General features: G+C 37.2%; 1 protein-coding gene across 1 annotated transcript in view; it reads right to left on the bottom strand.

The window, feature by feature from the left end:
- The window catches only part of LOC139708078 (paired box protein Pax-6-like), a 91,831-nt gene extending 70,435 nt beyond the window's left edge, over nucleotides 1-21,396 (bottom strand). Inside the window, exons 1-2 of the mRNA XM_071620060.1 lie at nucleotides 21,279-21,396; nucleotides 4,446-4,792 (exon numbers count right to left, since the gene is read on the bottom strand). Of these exons, the coding sequence (XP_071476161.1) occupies nucleotides 4,446-4,792; nucleotides 21,279-21,396 (465 nt within the window). The remainder of the gene's footprint in view (nucleotides 1-4,445; nucleotides 4,793-21,278) is intronic.
- Between the last annotated feature and the right edge of the window lie 698 nt (nucleotides 21,397-22,094).

Raw genomic sequence — 22,094 nt, 5'->3', positions numbered from 1 at the left:
CCATTCTTTTCTGCGCAGGAAGAGGGGAAGAAAAGACCGGCGTGGTGACGAATTAGGGGAATAAGCAAAACTGGGGCTGTTGGGATCGCGACAAATTCGACTGCGATGCCTGTAATCACGCGTTTTTCCGTGCCTCACTTTTTTGGCGGGAAAAAAAGGCAAAGAGCAGACGAGAGATGGTGTCCGCAGTGACATTTCCTACTGTGAGACTCGTGCTTGCACTGTAGACCTGAGTGATCGTTTGCATCCAACCTCGCATTGTTAACTTTCATTATTTCATTCTCTTTGATGTCGACGAGTTGAATCATTTTTTCTTCTTTTTTTTTCATCTTGCCCAGACATTGCTTTTTCTCTATATCACAGGACTGCTTTTTATGCCTTTTAACTCATTAAATATTACGACAAAAATGTGTAACGTAAGAGAAGAAAAAGAGTGTACCTGCAATTTTGTCGCCTCTTTAATGGCTTTGTTAAGTCCCACCGAATACCATGAGGTCCTCACTGATTGAGACCTATAGGCCTATACGTGAGCAGGCAGACTACGAAGACACAACACACACATACACACAAAATGCATTTCATACACACGCACATGGATGCGCACATCAATATGCTTGCAATAATGTCATCGGTACATAAAGCAGTATACAGTGACATGATATTACAGCAGCTAATGCTTTCATTAGGTACAGATTTCATGATTTCTTTTTAAATGACAAGCAGGGCTTGCATGGGATAGCAATGACATGGGCAAAGCTAAAAAGTACTGTTCCGATAAATCAATACACCAACGGCTACTAATACCGTAATGATTTATTGATAAATTACTTCATGAATAAATCAAAGATAAATAAGAAGAAAACGGGGCTAGTATTTTGAACTCGGAAATGATTTCGTGGAAATAATATCATATTTGATTTGTATTTAGGGTGTCATCGTCATTTCATCGCTTCCATAGATGATTAAAGTCATATTGTTTTCATCAACAATATCACCGTACTATGCCACAACTGTACACATCCATAATATCCATAATGTCCATGATATGAATCAACAAAGGGCAATCAACAATATAAAATGGAAATCATATTTGTGGTACTTGCAACGTCTTTATTCCACAAGCTACCAGTGAGGAAAGCAGAGAGGAAAACAAAGGAGGCTGTATTATAACCATCCATCGCAAAAATATAGCCCATACCCGCTGCAACTTCCTTAAGAAGTAGTAAACCCACTATTCTTTGCCTTGCTGAAGCCTTAATCTACACTACTTTAAGAATAATATAATATACATTTTTTTTTTATGTTGAATATACCGTACGTACTTTACCACTTCATTAAGTGGTTGGACAGAAAGCAACGGCTGTTGTTCTCGTTGGTTTTCGGCCGGAAACAACACTCATTGTCACCCCTCTATCACAACAAACTTTGGGTAAACACGATCTAGCTGCTTTCTTTGGAAAAAAAAATCACTGCCCCCCCCCCCCCTTTCCTCGAGGTAAATCAAAGACGAAACATTAAATAAAAGGAAGGATGGGGAGGGGGTGGGTTCTTCTATTTGATAGATATTTAATAATTACCCTGATCTCGGGCGTTGTCACGAGGATAGGCTGTGTATATAGAGGACGCGTTTTCATTCCGCTTTGAATTGCGTGGCGATTCGTGATGCACGCGCACTATTGTAAATGCGTGTTCGTGTTGGGGATCAAGTTTTTAGTAAGATCCATTGGGATATCAATTATTAGTATTTGGTAACCAATCCAATGCGATGTGCATGTATAAAAATTGAAATGATTTATTGATTCCATCGTTCAAGAAGAGTTGATAATGACTTTCTGTATTCTGTTATTAAGAGAAATAACTGTGGGCATGTTTAGAGGAGAAATGATTATTTTCTTGATTTATTAATATTTGTTGGACAAAAAACTCAATAAAATTGCATTGAACTTTAATTCGCAGAATCGTCTTATGTAGATCAGATGATAGGGTTGTTTTCGTTTGATAGCTTGCATTTCGAATTTATCAAGAATTTAAATGGTCCTGGGAATCAAATCTAAAACAAACAAGACTACCTTGCGCTATAGTCCAATAGTACCTTGTGTTTTCAAACGAATCCACTGCGATCCAAAAATTCTTCGAAGAATTATGTGATATTACGTCTTTTTTTTATTGTATATAATTATATACATCTTGATCATTCCAATTCGGGCCCAATCTCCTTACCAAATCGACCCCTACCTCACATCAATTTCACATGTCTACTTGATTACATGTGATGTTTATATGCTCTGTCTTTTAACTCCTTCCTATGCCATCTCTTCTTTTCTCAATCTCTTCTCCATCTTTCTCTCTCACTCTACTTTGATGGGTTTTTTTTTTGGTCTGTTTATGTCCACCTCCCTCACTGCTCCCTGCTCTCCTTCTCGCCTCCGTCTCCCCCTCTCTCTGTCTCCTCAAAGCCTCTCTCTATGCAATCCTTATGGTGTCCCCCCCCCCCCCCCCCCCTCCCCTCTGCTCCTGCTTTTTCCCCCTCCTCCCTATTTTTTATGTAATGCTGTTGTGGTTTGCCAACCACGTATTGATTTGTTCTCGGGGCAATATTGGAAAGGTTCCGCCCGTTCTTGCACGCACATGCCCGTGCACTTTTTTGATACTCGCCTTACCCATCTCTCTCTCTCTCTCTCTCCATCTATCTATATCAGAAATGTTGATTTGAAATGCGCAAATAAAGATATAGATCATAATGCACATTTATATATTCGTGTCTTGTGCCATTTCTCCCTTTTTTCTCTGTTTGCTTATATTTTGTTTGTTTGCTTTGACATGTTTGAGAGCGGATTTTGTTTTTGTTTTGTTTCGTTTTGTTTTATTTTGTCTCTGTTAGACTGAGAGGTCACTTCTTTTCCGGAAGTCAGACTTAATGAAGTCAGACTTTAAAAATCAATATTTTGTAAACTTATCCTTTATTATGTATTAAGATGAAATTTATGTATTCAATTTCTGTAACATGTTTATATGTTTCTGTTGGAAATGGAGAAATGAATGAATGAATGAATGAATGAATGAATGAATGAATGAATGAATGAATGAACGAACGAACGAATGAATGAATGAATGAATGAATGAATGAATGAATGAATGAACGAATGAATGAATGAATGAATGAATGAACGAACGAATGAATGAATGAATGAATGAATGAATGAATGAAATAAAGAATGAATGAATAATTGTTGTGACGTCACTTCAGATGGGAACACCTGAACTTAAAGCCAACCGATAGCCTTTCCAGTGGTCACAAGCACATCATTACAATTGATTGACAGAATTAAAAAAATGAAATAGACCTGAAATCTGAACTTTTGCTAAAATTGAAGTCTTAAATCGGTATCTGTTACTCTTTATAGTATAGTAATTTATTCAAGTTGTCAGAATTTAATGTATAAATGACAGCTTTACGTTTCTGTTCGTTCAGCCATGATAGAGCTACTCTGGTTCAGCTAAGGGCACATGTGACAATGTTGATCTTACGTAACGTAATATCCTTTCCTTGAAGTCTTGATGAAGATATAATTATATCATAATTATGTATAGATATTCAACGGAGAAAGCAGTCAGAAAGAAATGAACATAAATACAGACATTATTTTATATTATGTTCAGTCGGATCTAGTTACGCTGCTTTCACGTTTCGATTTCAGGCGACCTTAAAAGTAAGTGTTTGCTTACCTCATAAACCCTGACTACATTTTTCCGTACGTCGAAGAATGTCACAAACAATATTTGTTGTTGTTTTTGCTAATGATGGGGGGGGGGGGGAGGGAGATTTCTTTATTTTCAAAGTTGCCCAATTTATTGATGTTCTTATGATTTCTGTTTGTAAGATTGAAAGTAAGCACATTGCAATAGTACCGTAAGGACGACGAAAAGGACAGCTCACTCGCATATATGTATACGGATTCCAACAACTTCTGATTGAAACATTTTCAAAGAGACAGCAATACACATGTTTAAATGGAATACTTTCTTGAATAGAATTACGGTGATTGCAGTTCCTCCGCTACTGGCAGCCGACTTCATTTTCTTTGGGAGAAATGCGATATGAAAAGTATCCGGATTTCATGGCAAATCAAGCGCTGAATAATGGAAGCAACCTTGAAATGTGCGGTATCAGTACAGAGGAAGAGATGCAATGGATATTGAAAAACTGTTTAGATGTATTATTAAAGTGAAAGCACTATTCGTCCCTCTAACTGATTTGTCATACTGAATAACATATGAGTGTATATACATCGTGTCTGGACGTATTGTAGGTCTCAACAAGTGGGTGTATACAAAAATTGATATCAGTGCACTTCTAACATAATGTATATAACGATTATGTCTATGTATTGTATGTTTGCTGCTTGGGTTAAATCTCTTCATCTGAGAAGTTGGTCTTTACTTACACTTGGAATGTTTTCCTGAGAACAGATCTTTTCAGCGAGGAGTCGATCTCGAATCTCCCACGCAAAAATGGAAGGGCACTCCCGCTTGTACTGTGCTATCCTCGCGACGACATGGGGAGTGGCGACCCGCGGCTTGCTCCCGCCAATGGCTCGGGGTCGTATGCTGCCGGTCTCGTAGTACCGGCCGAGTATTTTCGACACGCAGCCATTGGACACTTGCAGGATGCGCGAGATGTCGCAAGGGCGTGCACCGCTGTGGGCCAGCTCGACGATTTTCTGCCGGGTCGAGTCCGGGAGCGGGCGCCCGTTGACGAACACTCCGCCCAGCTGGTTTACCCCACTATGCCCTGCGAATAAACGCAAAGAGAGAAAAAAAATGAAAGAATATCGGCTTAAATGCGTTAAATACAAATACAAGAAACGCTCACATATCTTGCAATGAAGATCAGTCACCAACATGCCGCGAAATGCGTGGGGAAGATGTCGTCAACCTCGAATGGAAACATTATATAGGCCTACTAAAATTATAATTCAGTAGGGCCTACTAAAATTATAATTCAGTAGGACCTACATTTGTGTTTGTGTGTGTGTCAGCGTGTGTATGTGTTTGCGTGAAGATGTCCACGCACTTACGCAGTTTATCTGGATTGCTCCTTACCGGTAAACATCACACTTCTTTAAAAATAAGGGACAACAAAAACGTGGTATAGAATTAATTCTGACCATGCTATTACATTTCACCCATGACTTTCAAGGCAGCTTAAGCACATGAAAATCACACATTTCAAACATTGTATGATATGCTTTCTTGCGCCGACATCACAATCTTTTCCATGAAATATTAATCTAAATGATATTTGTCAATGATTTGTACGTTCTATTGAGGAGTTTTCGCTCTTAAATGAATTTGCATCTTGAGCTATATAACGGACAAAGTAGTCAAGCATTTTGCCAGACTTCTCACCATAACCTCAAAACATCAATTCATTGCAGAATAGGAACGATCGAAATGTATTCATATCGCAAGCATGATTATCATACACATAGTTTGTACCCACACGACATAATGATACACAAGTGGGCATTAATCAGACGTATAGAATATTCACAGGCTGTATACTCGTTGTCATCTTTTGAGTAGTGCTTCTGTATGTTAGTGAACCTCTCAAAAGAGACCCGGTTTTTTTATGTTTTTTTTTTTAGTCTTCACCTTGTACAAGGTCACGTTCAAGCACTGATATTCTTCAGATAGGATGCAGCGATTCTACAAGATAACACTCTTGTTGTTGTTGTTGTTGTTGTTGTTGTTAACCGTCTCGTTCTTTCTCTATGATTTTATCGCTCAAAATACCACATGCTTTCATATTATTTGGACACTACGAAAGCTGCGGAGATACGTCGTGTGTGTGGAATAACAAGTCAGAAGAATTTAGCAGTTCTTAAGGTCACGCACACATACACATAATATTTATGCAGACATAATATCCATACACACACACATGCACACAGAAATACACAATAAAAAAAAAAACTGAAGAAGACTGGTAAATAAAAAAAAAATGCACGAAAGCAGCAGGCGTAATTCCACTCATAATCACGGCGTTCTGAATGATGTCATATTGTCGATAATAATCGGAAACTTGCTTGCGCGTATTTCTATGGATTATTATTGTGCGGGAGTCGCGGAATAGCGTGCAGCCCGTTCAAAAGGCGAGCGAAAGACGACTCGCACCTGCTCCCAAGTTCTTGCCTATTTAAGAGCGAGGCGCCGCATTCCGCCCAAGCCGCGTGGAAGGGTTCTGTCGCGGGGGCAAGTACCTTTTTATCACTGGAAACGCAGGAAGCTGAATAAAGATCAAACTAGATGAAAATTCAAGCACAGATCTTTTCATGTCTTTCACCCCCCCCCCCCCCCTTCCTTCTTTGGTCGGTAGATTTGCTGTATTAGATATTGGAGAATTGGTTTCACAGTGTATATCAAACATAGCGATGTTTCGCCTTAAATATGCACTTATTTCCTCATATCAAAGCTTCAAACCAAGGGCTTACAGGGAAATACTATCAGACATAGGCAATGAACCAGACTATCAGATAATAGACGATCGCATTGTACGTGAAATCTGAGTATTACGCGACCAAATGAAAAAAAAAAAAAATTGCAAGAATTGGGCAAATAATCCACCAAGAAAGAGAGAGAGGGGGGGGGGGGGCAACAGTAATGTTAAAAACTAATAAAAACATTAGTCATGTGTTAGGCTATTATGCATGCAGACAGACTTTACGATATTAACGCATTGGACAAGCACGGGTATAGATTCAAGTTTACATGAAACCGTACATTCCGTTACGAACTACATTTTCAATTCATTCGGTGTTCATAGTCTTCAAATTCAACGTTGAATGAATACATCGCAATGACAGAGTAATCTTAAAGGCATTGGGAATTGAAAATAATTATGTCTTTTTTTACGTAATGCTTTTTTGTTTCAATTGATGTTATTTCGGAGTTAATACGCTTTGTTTGTTTGTTTGCTTATGTTGCTTTCTTGATTTTCGTCCCCAATGGTAGTTATTGAAATATCTTGTCCGAAAGTGCGATTCCCTTTCCATCTGAGCAATTTGCCTCTACACTGTATTGCTATATCAATATAGCGATACAATTAATAAAGACGTCAAATAAAACATTGTCATATGAGATTTATATGCTGGTTGAAATAATCGTATTGTATTTTGTATGTAAGACATAATCTAATTTTACATCGTTTTGTATTACTTATATTTGATATCATATTCAATCTAAAACTTCAATTACTGTTTTAACCTACTTGTATTTTATACTGTATATTGTATGTACTATAATTATTGTTATGCACTGTGACATTGCAATGTGCAAGAGTTGTTCAGAATTGCAATCTCTATTCTATTTTTTTTTTTTGGTTTGTGTTTTCATGTAATACAGGGCTCTCTTATAAAGGGGTTTTATACACTGAAGAAACTATACTGTATAATGAACACAGAATAAGCAAATAAATAAATACATACATATACATAAGCTGCTGGTAACAGAATTCAGTGATTTCAATAATTTGTCTTTTAAGAACACTATCACAATTTGCCAGACAATTTGTTTAAACTTTTTAGATTGGAATGATGAAATAGGATAATAGTAGTGATGTTGTCTATAAATAATAACATTCAATATTAAGGTAGGGTAATGATGGGGTTTTGATGCACTTCGTGTATCTTTTTTTAATGTTTCATCATGGATGCAAATCTAATTTGGAAGACAGTTGCAGCTGATCACGGTAATTTCATTCACATTGCTGTTGTTCTTTTCTTTCTCAGCATCCTTTAAGCTTTTGAAACATATGGTTTCTATATTGTAGTAATATTCGGTTCACATCAAAAGAGGATGGAGTTTTAAGACATTGCGTCTTGTCATGTCATGCGTCACACACTGTCTTGTCTACGATGAGTAATCTTATTTCAAGTTTGTCAGACGCACGTAAATATATAGATAAACGTTCTTGATTCTTCGATTTTCTATCTTTGAATTTTCATATATAATTTTGTAAAAACACTTTTCTTGGTTCAGTCATTGTCAGGATTTGTTTTGTTTTTTTTTTTTTTCGTTAAGACTTGGGACTATACCCTCCTGCAGAGACCAGTGGCCGACTTTGCTCAACTCCTGCCCGCACTCATGTTATTGCTATTATTGACATGATTCGGCGAAGAATGTAAATTTAGATAAATTATAATGAATATCATGCTACGCAAGATATTGTCTGTACAAACGAGGCGTTGCTCCCTTCCCGTCTATTTACGTTCTCGAGCTTCGCGCCACTACTTCCCGCCACAGTATACAAAATACATAACATTAATAGCATACTGTCTTTGATAAAATAAGATGCGTTTTTACATATCGCATGTTCCATGATATATAACATATAACATTTTGACGTTTGTAATATACATGTAAATTGTTTGGATATACAATTGAAAAAATAATGAATGAATGAATAGCTCACATACTTTATTATAAATCTCTCTAAACTACGACGTTTAAGACACAGACATAATCACCAAATCCAAGCATATCAAATTATTCACTTAATTATTATGACAAGACAGACAAAAAGAATAAAAACAGAGGTGCCTCAATCGACGGTCTTCGTGAACATCTTGTTGCAGACAGCTGTTGGTAGTTTCATATGAACATTGTTTGTTCTAGTCTTTAGTATGGCTATGTAAATTAATAAAGTAACAAGGTGAAAATGTTGTATTGATTACAATGTTCATTTCCGTACCTCTGGCCATTCTTTCATTTTTGTGGGCAATATTTACAAGCTATGCTTTCTTGAGTTTTCCTTAGTAATGTTATGCATTACACCATGGTTAAAATAATACACATTTTTTTTTTTTTATATTTGTGTTCATGTTTTGTAATGACGCGTCCTTGTTTGCATGTCATTTACGATTATAGGCCATACCTAGTGCATAAACAAATCACATCAAATTCAAATCAAACTTAAATAGGAAAATGAAAGGTATTTTGGCATCGTGGCAAACAAAGGAGGAGTATCTTAGAAAGCAATGATTGTAATATTAAGATGAACACCGTTGGTTGGCTAAAAACTAATAATAGGACGGGTCCTTCCAGAAATGTGTCAACGAAAATTGTACATATATTTAGCATTATACAAGCTTGTATTGTTTTCCAGCAGAACAAGTGCAAATGCAAATGAACCGATACACTTCACTATCAATTTTAGAACAATATCATTTAAACATTTGTGAAATATTATGTTAATCAATTTTATTTGATAAGATTTTCCATTTCATTCTAATGAAATCAACATGGTACGGGAAACGTACGGAGAAGTGAACAAAAGGGAATTCTTGTTAAAAAGTGGCCCCCGCCACAAAAATGGTTGTGTACAAGTGTGTAACTATTATGTTCATAATCAGGAAATAAACGCACAAAAAAGATGGACAACGTAGCACAGACGATTACAGCACAAACTCATAAACACAATAATTTACAAATATAAAACCAGCTTTTATTACTTAGTTAACATAGAAACAGAATGCAATAGTGCTCAGAAAATAGGTGCGGTAATTATGGTTTAAGGACTGCCTAGATTGATTAAATGACTTGACATATTTTGAAGATTTATACTAAAAAAAAAAAAAAAAAAAACTCTGGTGGTAAAGGGCTTTAGTGCACAAGACAATTGAAGGTTGAGGATTTGAAGCTTTAAGATAAAAGAATTACTGTCACCTGACATATATGGCAGCCTTAGAATCCCGTTTCTTTCTTGTATGCCGAAAGAAAGAGGCAGTTTGTTACAGCAAGAAACATTTGTTGAATATCAAACAGTAGAAACTCGCTCAATGCTTAATTGTTCGTCGCTGAGATACTCAAGGACGCGCTATTATACAGGCAATATGTAAACGATAACTCGTTTATGGACGTTTGCTACGCATCGTGCTTCCCACAGTTCATAGAGCAAATCCATGGCTGCATTTCCCCCTGAAGGCATCGCGAAAAAAAGCCAACGAGCCTGAACGCACAAAACAACAACACACACAAACACACATACGCGTAAAGTCGCACGCACCCGCACTGTAATTTCCCATAATGCTCAGTGACACCGCGACAATGGTTGACGGATTGCATTTCGCGCGTAATTGGTTCCGCTGATTGGTCGGCTCGTTGTGAGTGGTTTCTTTAAAAGCGCCAAATTTGTCTATCTGTGAATGATGGACCATAATCTGCCAGACACAAAGGCTGACGGTGATAAATGGCTTCGCTCTGTAGACACATTGCATTCTGCCAATACGTGTACCTATGTATTAGAAGGACTTTGCGTCTATGCTAGCAGCATGCTCCCAGCGCGAACATTTTTAACGAATTGATTACGCATCGTGACGTACTTAAATGATCATCAGTACACGCGTTGGTACAGACAACAAGATCTCACGATTTCTCAAAATCACTTGATGATCAGTAACGACAAAACAAACAATTTATATGTATAAAACTACAGGTTTCTTACAAACTCACATCTAAAATTCATAATAGCAAGTCGTCTGTTCATTTTCAAGATGACGGTATGTCAACTCTAACGAAAAAAAATCACAAATGCAAAAATATGTACGCGCATAAAATAAACACAAACACGCACACGCATAAATATAGGTATATATATATATATATATATGTGTGTATATATGTGTGTGTGTGTGTGTGTAAATTTATGTAATTATACATCATTTGAGTTGGAAATCATTGGATGTATCAAAATCAATGACATCAAAGAAAACGGTTTTTCAATTATGACAATTCAATTTTCCTCAACACCGTTCTTCTATTGGGATCAAAACATAGCTTTGTCGTTTCAGAGAGAGAATAATTATTTTTATTCCTTATGATTAAACTTGAGTGTCAATAAAAAGCGCATTTTTTCTTAGATTGCGTTTGTTTTCTTTTGCTTCAATGATGACAAACAGTCAAAGGAAAAAAGAAGAAAAAGGTTTTGCACACACACACACAATAAATCTGATGAGAAAATTCTTGAAATTCATTGTATTGATCTTCCTAACTTCCCTGCTACTGTGTACGGGATCTTTTAAGACTGTGACTTATCAAAATCAGTTATCAAAATAAAAAAGAATAAAATCCAAACTAAATGAAATTTTGACAGTTGTTAAAAAGCTCTCCTACCTCTACGTAGAAATGATAGCAAGAAAAAAAAAACCCACAAACAGCGAACCTTGAAAACGAAGATATTGTATGTTTCCTGTTACTACGGGTATAATCCTGTAGATTAAATATTACATATTTCAATATTATCATAGTATAAATTATGGGCAGACGATTAATCAGCAATCTTTTATCTCATCGTTGATCTAATTGATATGATGACCCCCCCCCCCCCTCCCAAAAAAAAGAAGAAGAAGAAGAAGAAGAAGAAAGAAAGAAAGCATTTATAGCACCATGATGGTATTAGATGCAGATTGAAGTTTCAATTAATTTTAGAAAAAAAAAAAGATGGGGAAAAACAGTCCTGACTGATCCCAACTGTATTCCACTACATCGATCTTCAAATGGCGGCCACGTGAGAGTTTTGACGCGCGTATGGTCGCAAGCTGCCGCGCCCTTGCTGCTTTTGACACATCTCTGCGGAACAGGCCAGTCCTGTCTTCCCGCCACTTCCCCGTTGCCCGGCGCGTTTGCTCCGCCTCATATCAACAGCAGCAGCTTGAAGATAATGCACGTGTGGACAGCTAGCGTTCGTCAACCTCATACTTATGAGGATAATCGTACAAAATTGAGAGGCAGCGATGTTGCAATGTCCTTCGACCATCTTGAATGAGATTATTATATCCAGTAGAAAACACACTTCTTGTTCATCCCATGGAAGCCCATAGAAATTGACTTCTATTACTGTGTAATGAACTGTACGTAGCAATGAATCGAACTATCTGCAGTATGAGGGATTTCCTTCATGACCGGAGCTGAAGAAGACACACATACACACAAAGGTAAAGATATTGTACTGAATGACATTCTTTGGAGACATTTGCACGCAAAAAAAAAAGAAGAAAGAAAGAAATACATGACAAGTTTCTACACAATGCTAGTCCATAAGTTTCAACACAAAATTAAACAGCCATGCATGTCACAACACTTGTAATGCCACCTAAGGGGGAAAAAACAGATTATAATACTAATAAAGTGGTGCCAACATGTCACCAAGAAAAAAAAAAAATCGGCATTATCATTTTAAAAGTTGATACATTTCTAATTACCAAGTTTGGTACTGGACTATGAAAGTGTTTCGCGAGGGGTATTTATTCCGTTTATAAATTTGGAATTGAGAGAATTGTGCGTTGTAAGGAAGTTATGTTACAAATAATTGTGCGGAAATCCCTCTGAAATGTATAGGATACCAACAGGCTATTTTGTTTTTCTAGATGGTGAGCTTGAGTAAAATTGAGCGACGTCCACCGGAAAAAAAAATGTCTGACGTTATCAAAAAGGCGCAGAAACAATGAAGAATTTTTTAAACACATGAAACACTCCTGTCTATATGAGGTATATCATCTGTACCTATATCTTATGAGATAAGATTATATTACCAGGTCTCCTTCGTGAAGTTTGTAATAACAACCCTTATAGTTCTTTCCCAAAACACTACACTCCCCCCCCCCCTCACGCTATATGCCAATCAATCTATCTATCTACCTATTTATGTATCTTTCTATTAAGCAAAATGATATATTCACTTACTTGCAGTTACATTTATCACATGAACTTGGAAGACGGATCGATATATCCCTCTGTGTGTATATAAGTATATATGTATATAATATATATATATATATATATATATATATATATATATATATATATATATGAAGAGTTTGTTCGCAAAAACCGATAAGTCCATTTTTGAAGATTTTGAAGTACGGTCTCTGTCATAAAGTACAAAATAATACCTTTTAAATGATATATTGGTCACCACATATAAAGGTAGATTTTTGAAGTTGTGGTTAAAAGATGCAAAAAATTTCTTATTATTCTCTTTATTTTTCCTGACCTTTAATCGCAAATATCTCCATTTGGCAAGTATGGACTTATCGGTTTTTGCGAACAAACTCTTCATATATATATTCATTATTCTCATGCAAGACAATAAAAAATGAAATATGTTGTGTCCTTATCCGTCTTTCCGACTTCCGAATTATGTAACATTCGTTAGGCATGAAAGGTCATATCCGATAAACACCCCCCCCCCCTCGCCCTCCCCTCGCCCCAACCCCTCCCCCCCCCCCCACCCCCGGCAATGTGACTGTTCTTGCTCTTATAACTTTATTCATTCATTCATTCATTCATTCATTCATTCATTCATTCATTCATTCATTCATTCATTCATTACAGTGTTTTCCTTTCTCTCTTTTCCGCGTGCGGATTGTCATGATTGTTGCCTCGCCTGTCCCGGCCGGAGAGCTATTACTCGAATTACATCAGCCGAGATTGTGACAGGACATACAATGGGGATGGGATTATACTGAGTAATAAGTCATCATCCAACCTGTCATCATCACTCCGGATGAATCCACATGAGAGATGGAGATATATTTCCATATATTTCCATATATTTCCTTCTATTGCCATCGAGATGACATTTCTAACTATAACCCCGACTTGCCTATAAACGACGTACTATCTCTGTATAATATCATAGCTCTCTTCCTCTTCCTATATATATCTATATATTCTTTCTTTAACCCCCTCTCTATCCATCTATATATCATTCTATCTGTTTGTTTCTATCTCTCTCTTTCTCTTTTTGTACACGTGATTAGGATTCTTTTAAATACGATGGCATTCATTTGCCGGAATCTTGAATTATCATCTCCATTATAGATTATTTGCTGATTACTCTAAAATGTCAAGGGGCAGCGCACAATAACATCATCCGCGATGACATGTTAGATGGAGATATTTCACTTTGAGTTTTCACTTTCCCGACCTCTCTGGACGTTATTATCATGAAATGCTGTAAATGAGCAATATTGCAATGGAACAATCATTAGACGAACTGGAAACGGCACATTTGTGAAATACATGTGGATTTTTGGAATTTCATAAGTGCAAGGTATGACTGATGTTCAAAACTTGATAATAACGTCATTAATACTCGCATTGTTTCGGTAGTCTCCTCTCTTTCCCCTCTCTCTCTCCAATATACATATATATATATATATATATATATATATATATATATATCGTTTGGTATCGTGTGACGTTCTTTTTTTTTTCTTAACACTGATTTAAATGTTACCCATTATTTTGATATTGGAACATCCACGCAAATATGATACCACCAAACATCCATTGCAGTTCTGGATTTTGCTTCTGTGTATCCAAAGAGAACGTTGTTACCTTTGTATTGCACGCGTCACGCCCTCCCCCCCCCCCCCCCTTCCAAACACACACGCTCCAGTCCATTGAATGTATCCCCAATATAGACATTATATTCTACTGAGTTATATATAGATATATATGTACTATATATCTTCTTAGATAATACTTGGTAAAACTTAAAGCGATACTTTGAATGGATACTATGAATTGATATCAATACACATCTGCAATAAATAACTCACAGTCTAGCTCTAACAATAACTGAGATATTTCTAGAATCTGTAACATTCTGTCACCACTAACATTCCATAGGGGGTGCCGGGTTGTGTCTCGGCAGTGAATGAAGATATGGATATTCTTGTGTAACGATTTATTAACTAATAGGTCACCTGTTTACTGACGTAAAGTGTTTGTTGTTGTTGTTTTCTTGTACGTCACGCTATCTATACCGTTGTTACATATGAAGAAGCGGTAAAAATGTCTCATGTGTAAATGCCAAGATTTGCGCCCGTGTTGGTGGCAAAACAACCGCCGATATTCTGGGGACTATACGGCTAAGAGTTCAAAGTCAATCGTCATTTTCAACATCAAATACAGAAGATATGTAATCATATTTAGCACCACCGCATACCTATACTATTTTCATCTGGATGACAGCAGCAGCTACCATGCCATCATCTTCCCAGCACATGTAGGAGGAGAACATAATATGAACGGACTCGACAAAAGGGCAGAGTTGGAAAATAGACGGGAACACTTTTATCTCCCTGAGCTCTCCTCCGCTTTTAGTAAAAACCTTTCCTTGAACTGTGAAGGTCAGGACTAAGATATCACAAGATATAGAAACAGAGCGCTTTTTGCTGGTGATTTTACGTAGACGTACATACGCGAGTCAGCCAAGTCAAAATTAATATTTGAAAAGGAGGAGGTTGAATTGCATAAAATCACAATCACAATAATTACACTCTTGTACAGCGCTATTAGAAACCATTTAGTTGTTTCACAGGGCTTTTCATCACAGTGTCGTCTAGAGGCAACTACTATACATGCAATCTATGTCTACTTGATTTCTCTTTAATTGCATTATATACCAAACACAATTTTAAATCCAAAACCACTTATCAAAATCAATACTTATCAACACTTGTCTATCTTGTTACATATATTATAACGAGAGCGAATGCAACAGCAGTGAAGTGTTTAGTGAAAGAAAATATGGAATTTCAAACGTCAACTGATATACAACCTCTATGTTAATTAAAATGCTACTTATGAAAAGTTTCTTCAGTACACTAAGAAAATACTCACAAATTCTTTCCAGGTCAAAAACACCCCATGGTTATCATGCTGATGTTTTGTCACGATATATAGTTACTCGTCATGTAGAATGAAATGAAGAGTTTGTTTGCAAAAACCGATAAGTCCATTTTTGAAGATTTTGAAGTAAGATCTCCGTCATAAAGTACAAAATAATACCTTTTAAATGATAATTGGTCACTACATATAAAGGTACATTTTTGAAGTTATGGTCTAAAGAAGCAAAGAAAAAAATATCGTTATTCTCTTTATTTTTCTTGACCTTTAATCGCAAATATCTCCATTTGGCAAATATGGACTTATCGGTTTTTGCAAACAAACTCTTCAAATTGATATCATTTCTCTACTATCATAAATAGGACAAATAGTAATACCTCCGTAGGGAATTCAAAAGGAAAACACAAAAATCTACCACATACTAACAACAGGTTGTTTTCACAGAACAACATGTCAGGCAACATCATAACGATAGTTTGCACAAACTGGACACTCGATAATATGTATAAATTATCTAATCCCGCACATAGCTCTGTTCTCCGTGTTATTTGAAGGCGGTATACTTTATCTGTCGGAAAGTCTCTGTCGGAAAGAAGTATACCGAGCGATTGTCTCAATGTTATTCAATTCCAAAGACACCAACATCCAACATTAACGTAATCACATACTGGATTATGAATAATACATTCAATTAAAAAGGACAGTTGAAATACTTCTTTCAAGCTGATTATTTGTAGAGGACAAAAGATGAAATTCGATAGAATCAAATACCATACACTCTCCATCTTAAACTTGCAACATCAGAGAGCTTACAATTATGCTTTTTTTTTAAATACGTAAATTCTATAATCGTCACTATTAATTCTACATTATTGTCATCAACATAACTTATTTTCCATATCTTATTATCATAACTACCTTGCACTGGTAGCCCTTTTGATGGTTGAAAAAAAAAATCATAATCATGTGATTATTATCATGTGACCATCGGCAATGAAAATAATTTCAGCGTTTTACCGAACACTGGTCGAAGTGCTAGAGACGCTAAACAGGGCACATGCTTTTTCCTATTAACAAAGAGTATCCCCCACCCACACAAGCTCATACACAAACACGTGTACGTATCATAATACCTTAACTCAAAAAATTTGTTTGCATAATAATATGGTATCAAAATCATGTGGTTTGACTGTGGAACGAGATTCAGATAAGCTCTTTCATCCACTGTGCGTGACAGGGAGGCTGAAATGTAAAGCTTTACTTATCATTCGTATACGCCCATGTTGAAAAAAAAAAGATAATAGAGAAAAAGCAAGGCAAAACGAAACAAAAGACTCGCAAATGAAACTGTCACGCTATATACTGATGTAGGCTACAGGCAACCGTTGTTGGGGGGAGATGCATTATCGTATTCATGAAATCCAAGAAAAACAACAACGACAACAGCAAAATTCCCGAGATAAATTCTGACCATCCATGTAAACACATGGAGTAAACAGGCGAGATTTTTTGGAGCGATAGCGAATGCACTTTTGTGCAAGCGCTGAGATTCGGGGGAGATGGTTTGAGGCCCAAGGCTTAATGAGATTTTATCGAGGAGCGCGCAAGGTCAGGGGCGCCACAATAGATTAAAGTTACAAGACACGTTGCGCCATGGTACGCCAGTACAAATCCTATCTACTCCCCACACCTTAACCCGTTGAGTGCCAGCCCGCGAGTGTACACCCGCAGAATGTGTGTTGAGAAAAAGGTCGATTGTTTCCAAAGGCTTATACTTTCTACAGCATTATATCCAATACTTGGAGGTGCTGAAGAAGGCATCGCATAGCTGTGAATAAGAATACATGTACTACATTATTATGCCATGAAAGTAGGAAAGGGAGTGAGGTTGCCTGTACATTTTCTTGAGTGATATTCTGGAATGATAAATGAAGCCTTTGATAGTGCGATGGAATTATGAAGGCCATCTTTGAAGGATAAACATAAACGAAATGCGAAGACAATTTTGAATAAGATACACGATAACATGCGAAATAATAGGAAGATGGTGGTCTTTCAAGAACGATCACTGATACATAACATTCATTTTTTAAGAGATTAGTAAAGTTTTTAATCAATGCTCTCGTTTGTCATAATATGAATGATATATTGATTAGATCATCACATAACATCATTAACTAGCTTTGAAGAAACTGACCACAGAATTTGTCGCACTAATAAGCTTTCCACCGGGCGGCTCTTTTGTTGCATGCATCCGCTGCGTGCGTTAACCTGTATTCACATATAATATACGCGGTGATTCTGAATAAACAATAATTCCTGCGTTAAATCCACAACGGTGCATTCCTTTTCTACATCTTGCGGACTGCAATGGCGGAATCAGGTTTTTTGTGCATTACTTCCTCGCGTCTGAGAATAGCCACACTCTAACAAAGAAAAGCCACAATCGTTTGCTAAGCATGCGTTGCCGCGGCTAATGTTCATTATAATAAAATGTGCTCCTTTCTCCTCTGCGATATTGATATGAAAAACACAATGTTTGTCAAAACGAACCGTATCCATAATGATATGTTATAAATATGCTAGAATGCCTGATCAAAACTGCAGACACAATGAAATGTGAAAAATGAAACTAATTCTAAAACACACACACACACACACACGCACACACACACAAATTATAATCATGAGACGAAAGCCAGAGTATACGCTTTCTTATGAGCGTTCGTAGTTTTATAGTTAGTATTAAATATATTACGTATTAGAAGTGTATAAAGGGCTAAGTATGTGTTATGCTTGTGTATGTATGTGTATGTGTATGTGTGTTTGAAGTTAAATAGTATTACGATATGTTCCTCTGTCTTCATTTTCTTTCAGATATCATCACTTTAACCAACATAAACGTGCATGCTTCATATAAACAATTATACCATAATCATTTACATACATGTGTATGATATTAAGATTGAGAGGGATACAGACAGCTTTATAAGAGCTAGATATCAACGTGTTCGTGCCTATGATATTACACCTTCTTCATATTTTGGGTTTAGAAATACAAAATTAAACAAAGAAAAATGTCACAAACAGTTGTTGCAATATGAGGTTTAACATGAACTTTTTGCATGTATGATGTCATCATGTCCATTGATAACAACATAGATGGTACATTCCATTATGCCGATTATACTTTGAATAAGAGGATTTAACAATGACGCATAACCTTCAGTATATCCTCGTATTACATGCCACAATGATAAAAGGTGCAAGGGTGCATTGATCGCAGGAGCAAAATCTCTTATCAATCATTTCTCCGTTGGAAAGAAAGAAAAAACAAGAGAACACATTTATCTAACACATTGGCTCTCAGCGTATAACATAAAATACGTATTACTGTGCTAATAAATGTTGGGGATTTTTTATCACCTTTTTGTGAATGTAGGTAAAAATATATGAATGTTTTATATGCAGCATAAAATCAATGCATATTGTGTTTTGTAGTCTGGCATTCATTGTGTTTTTGACGGCTTTATATCCGATGCGATACAACTGTAAAAAGACCACCTCTCTTCGCTCCAAATTCCATCTTTCGCTTATTTTTTCCCCTTCCTTTTCTCTCCACTTCCCGTGAGGTAGGATTTCGGTGACGATGTGTTTTAGGAGTATATAAAATCATATTTTGCTGTGAGACGGATTACAGCAATCGTGAACACCTTGACAGCACAAATAGCATTAAATCCTGCCCTCCAGGTCCGGGCGAAAGCTTCCCCCTCGGATAAGGCGGCGTGCTCCGATAACGCGAGCCCGCCGAACGCCCTGCCTTTCCACGTGTGTTTCCTTCCCTGTGTGTAAATGGCGTCTCTTCCTATAGGGACGGGTGGGAGTGCGACGGTGTCCGGAAAGTGGGAGGCGAGACGGCCCCGTCAGTTAGGGGTAAACTTAGGTGGAGGCAGCGTAGCAACCTTACCTCTCACAATTTCGGTAAATCAGTGGCCTGCTCCGCGCAGTTCTAAGATTTTGACGCTTTTCTATATATGTACGATCGAATACTAATTGAAAAAAAAAAACCACTTAATATTCATGCTGCCAAGTTGAGAAGGCTTTAAAGAAAAAGCCAATACGATGTTCAGGGCAATTGTACGCATAATCTGCCCATATTATTTCGACGTCTGTATTGAATCATTGAAAACAGACAAAAAAAATCACTTTACTGATCGTTTCGTCAGTGTGCTGGTTGAATCTTTCAGCAGATTGCTATTAGAAAAGGGGAGCTAACACACATGAAAAAACTAAATATCACTCCACTTTCAAGTTCACGAACCTTCATTGTGTCATTATGGTATCTATCTATCTATCTATCTATCTATCTATCTGTCTGTCTATCTATTTCATAATTATGAAAAACATCTTTTGGGGCATTGTCTTGCATTGTTAAGCATATTATTCAACTAAATCTACTTCTACTCCTCTTAGAATGTTTCAACATAGAGATACCCTGACAAACTCTATTCACTCTCAGGAGATTCTGACATGGTTTCTCCTTACAATTGAATCTCATTTATCGGCATAAACTGCAAATGACCTAATAAAATCAACAAGCAGAGTAACAAACCACAAAATGATTGCATTTACGTCACATTACACCACAGTGCATGTTCACTATAAGAGATCCTTCTCCTCTTCATCGTATTAACTTTCATGATAAAACTCACATCAAATATTGTTGTCATGAAGGAGAAGTAGTAATAATATACCTGAAACAAAAAGACTCGAACAGTTCCACCAGGGTCTGAGAACAGTAAACGCCTTTTACAAACGGGTCAATTCATTAAAGATAAAGAAATTGTAATCTTGGTGCGAATATAAGATGATAAGCCCTCAAGCAAATGTCAAGAGTCTATCCCTTAAAGGATCCTGAAGCAAAGGCACACATCTTGTGACCTAGTGCTTGAAACATGTAATATTTCCTGGGAAGTGTTTAAAAAAGGTTTGGCAGCAGAAAACAATCAGCAATATTGTAAAATTTACATTAAGAAATAAAGAAAATAAAAAACAGAGAAAGGAAATAAAAAAATGAACCGAGTATTATATGTGATGAGGCGGTGATGTGAAGTCATTCAGTCATTTAAAGATCACGGTACACCCACCACGTAAGGTGACCTTGCCATGTCATGTGTGGGGAAAACCTCGCCGATACGAGGGCCTTCCTTTCATTCCAGGTTCCCGCTGAGCAATGTTCGCTTGACATTCACCCCTACTCAGCCTTCCGGAAGATTTTTTTTTTCAAAGATATTCAATCTCGGTGCATTTACTCCTCTTGACCATTTCTTCACGTTCCATCGAATACTCAAGAATATGCGTTTGTAAATTAGTGGAAGCCGGAAGAAGAAAAAAAGAAAATAATAATAACAAAAACAAGCATGTGTTGATTCCCCCTTCATTGAGCAGCTCGGGTTACACCTTCTCCTTGGAAGATATTATGAGGGCAAGGCGTAAAACGAGGGAACAATGATTAAATGTGCATTAATAATTGCTAATGAAGCACGAATTTCTAATCACTCTAGCAGTTGGTTATTGCTTACCTCTCGACCTGCTGCTCTTCTTCGGTTTGTTTCCACCATTCTGATCCATTTGTTGCTGATTATTACCACCTGGTATGTTTGACGCTTGTGTTGGGTCGGCTAAACCGTGCTGCGACATTTTTTTTTCCGGACTTATTTTGTTGACGTTATTATAGCTATATGCTCGTTGAACTTGTAGTGCTTTCAGAAGGGGAAAAGCGGTCGTACTGTCCAACAAATTTGTTTTTATCCACACTGGCAGCTTTTTCTTTCTTTCATGTGAGACCCACACAATTGAGAGTCACTATCATGCCTCACAACGGCAAAAAATGACCGGCTTAAGCGGAAACTAACAGGCATAAAAGACACCTTTGCAGTGGTCCTCGCGCCGGGATGAGAACGAGCCAAATTGCAGCGGGGCTGTTGAGACTATGTCTAGCCCCGGGCTTCTCTGGCGTTGGAAACGCGTGAAGAGAACGAGGAACCTCGCCAGAAATGAAACACGACAGATGAAAGGAGTGCGATTAGTACACGCCGTGTGGACTGGTTCGCTTCGCTGGACGATCTCACACTTTTATGCCAGCGACCATTGAAGGAACTCGCCCAACCTCGCTGGTAAGTGGCCCATCCAACCTAAGTCTCCTCATGCAGGGTACGCCACTCCCTGCCTTAACTCGACACACACAAACACACACACACACACACACTCACTCACACGCACACACAAACGTTCTCATCTGCCATTGAAGTGAACACACTATCTCTCGTAGCTCAGTCGTACGAAAAAAAGTGCATTGCCGACAATATCACTGACATAATGGCATTTTATACACCATG

The sequence above is a fragment of the Diadema antillarum genome, unplaced genomic scaffold (genome assembly GCF_040938485.1).
Source record: "Diadema antillarum isolate AM-2024a unplaced genomic scaffold, OU_Dant_1.0 seq00001299_RagTag, whole genome shotgun sequence".
NCBI classification, from domain to species: Eukaryota; Metazoa; Echinodermata; class Echinoidea; order Diadematoida; family Diadematidae; genus Diadema; species Diadema antillarum.
The sequence above is the reverse complement of the archived record's forward strand: the minus strand, read 5'-3'. Positions and strand labels throughout refer to the sequence as shown.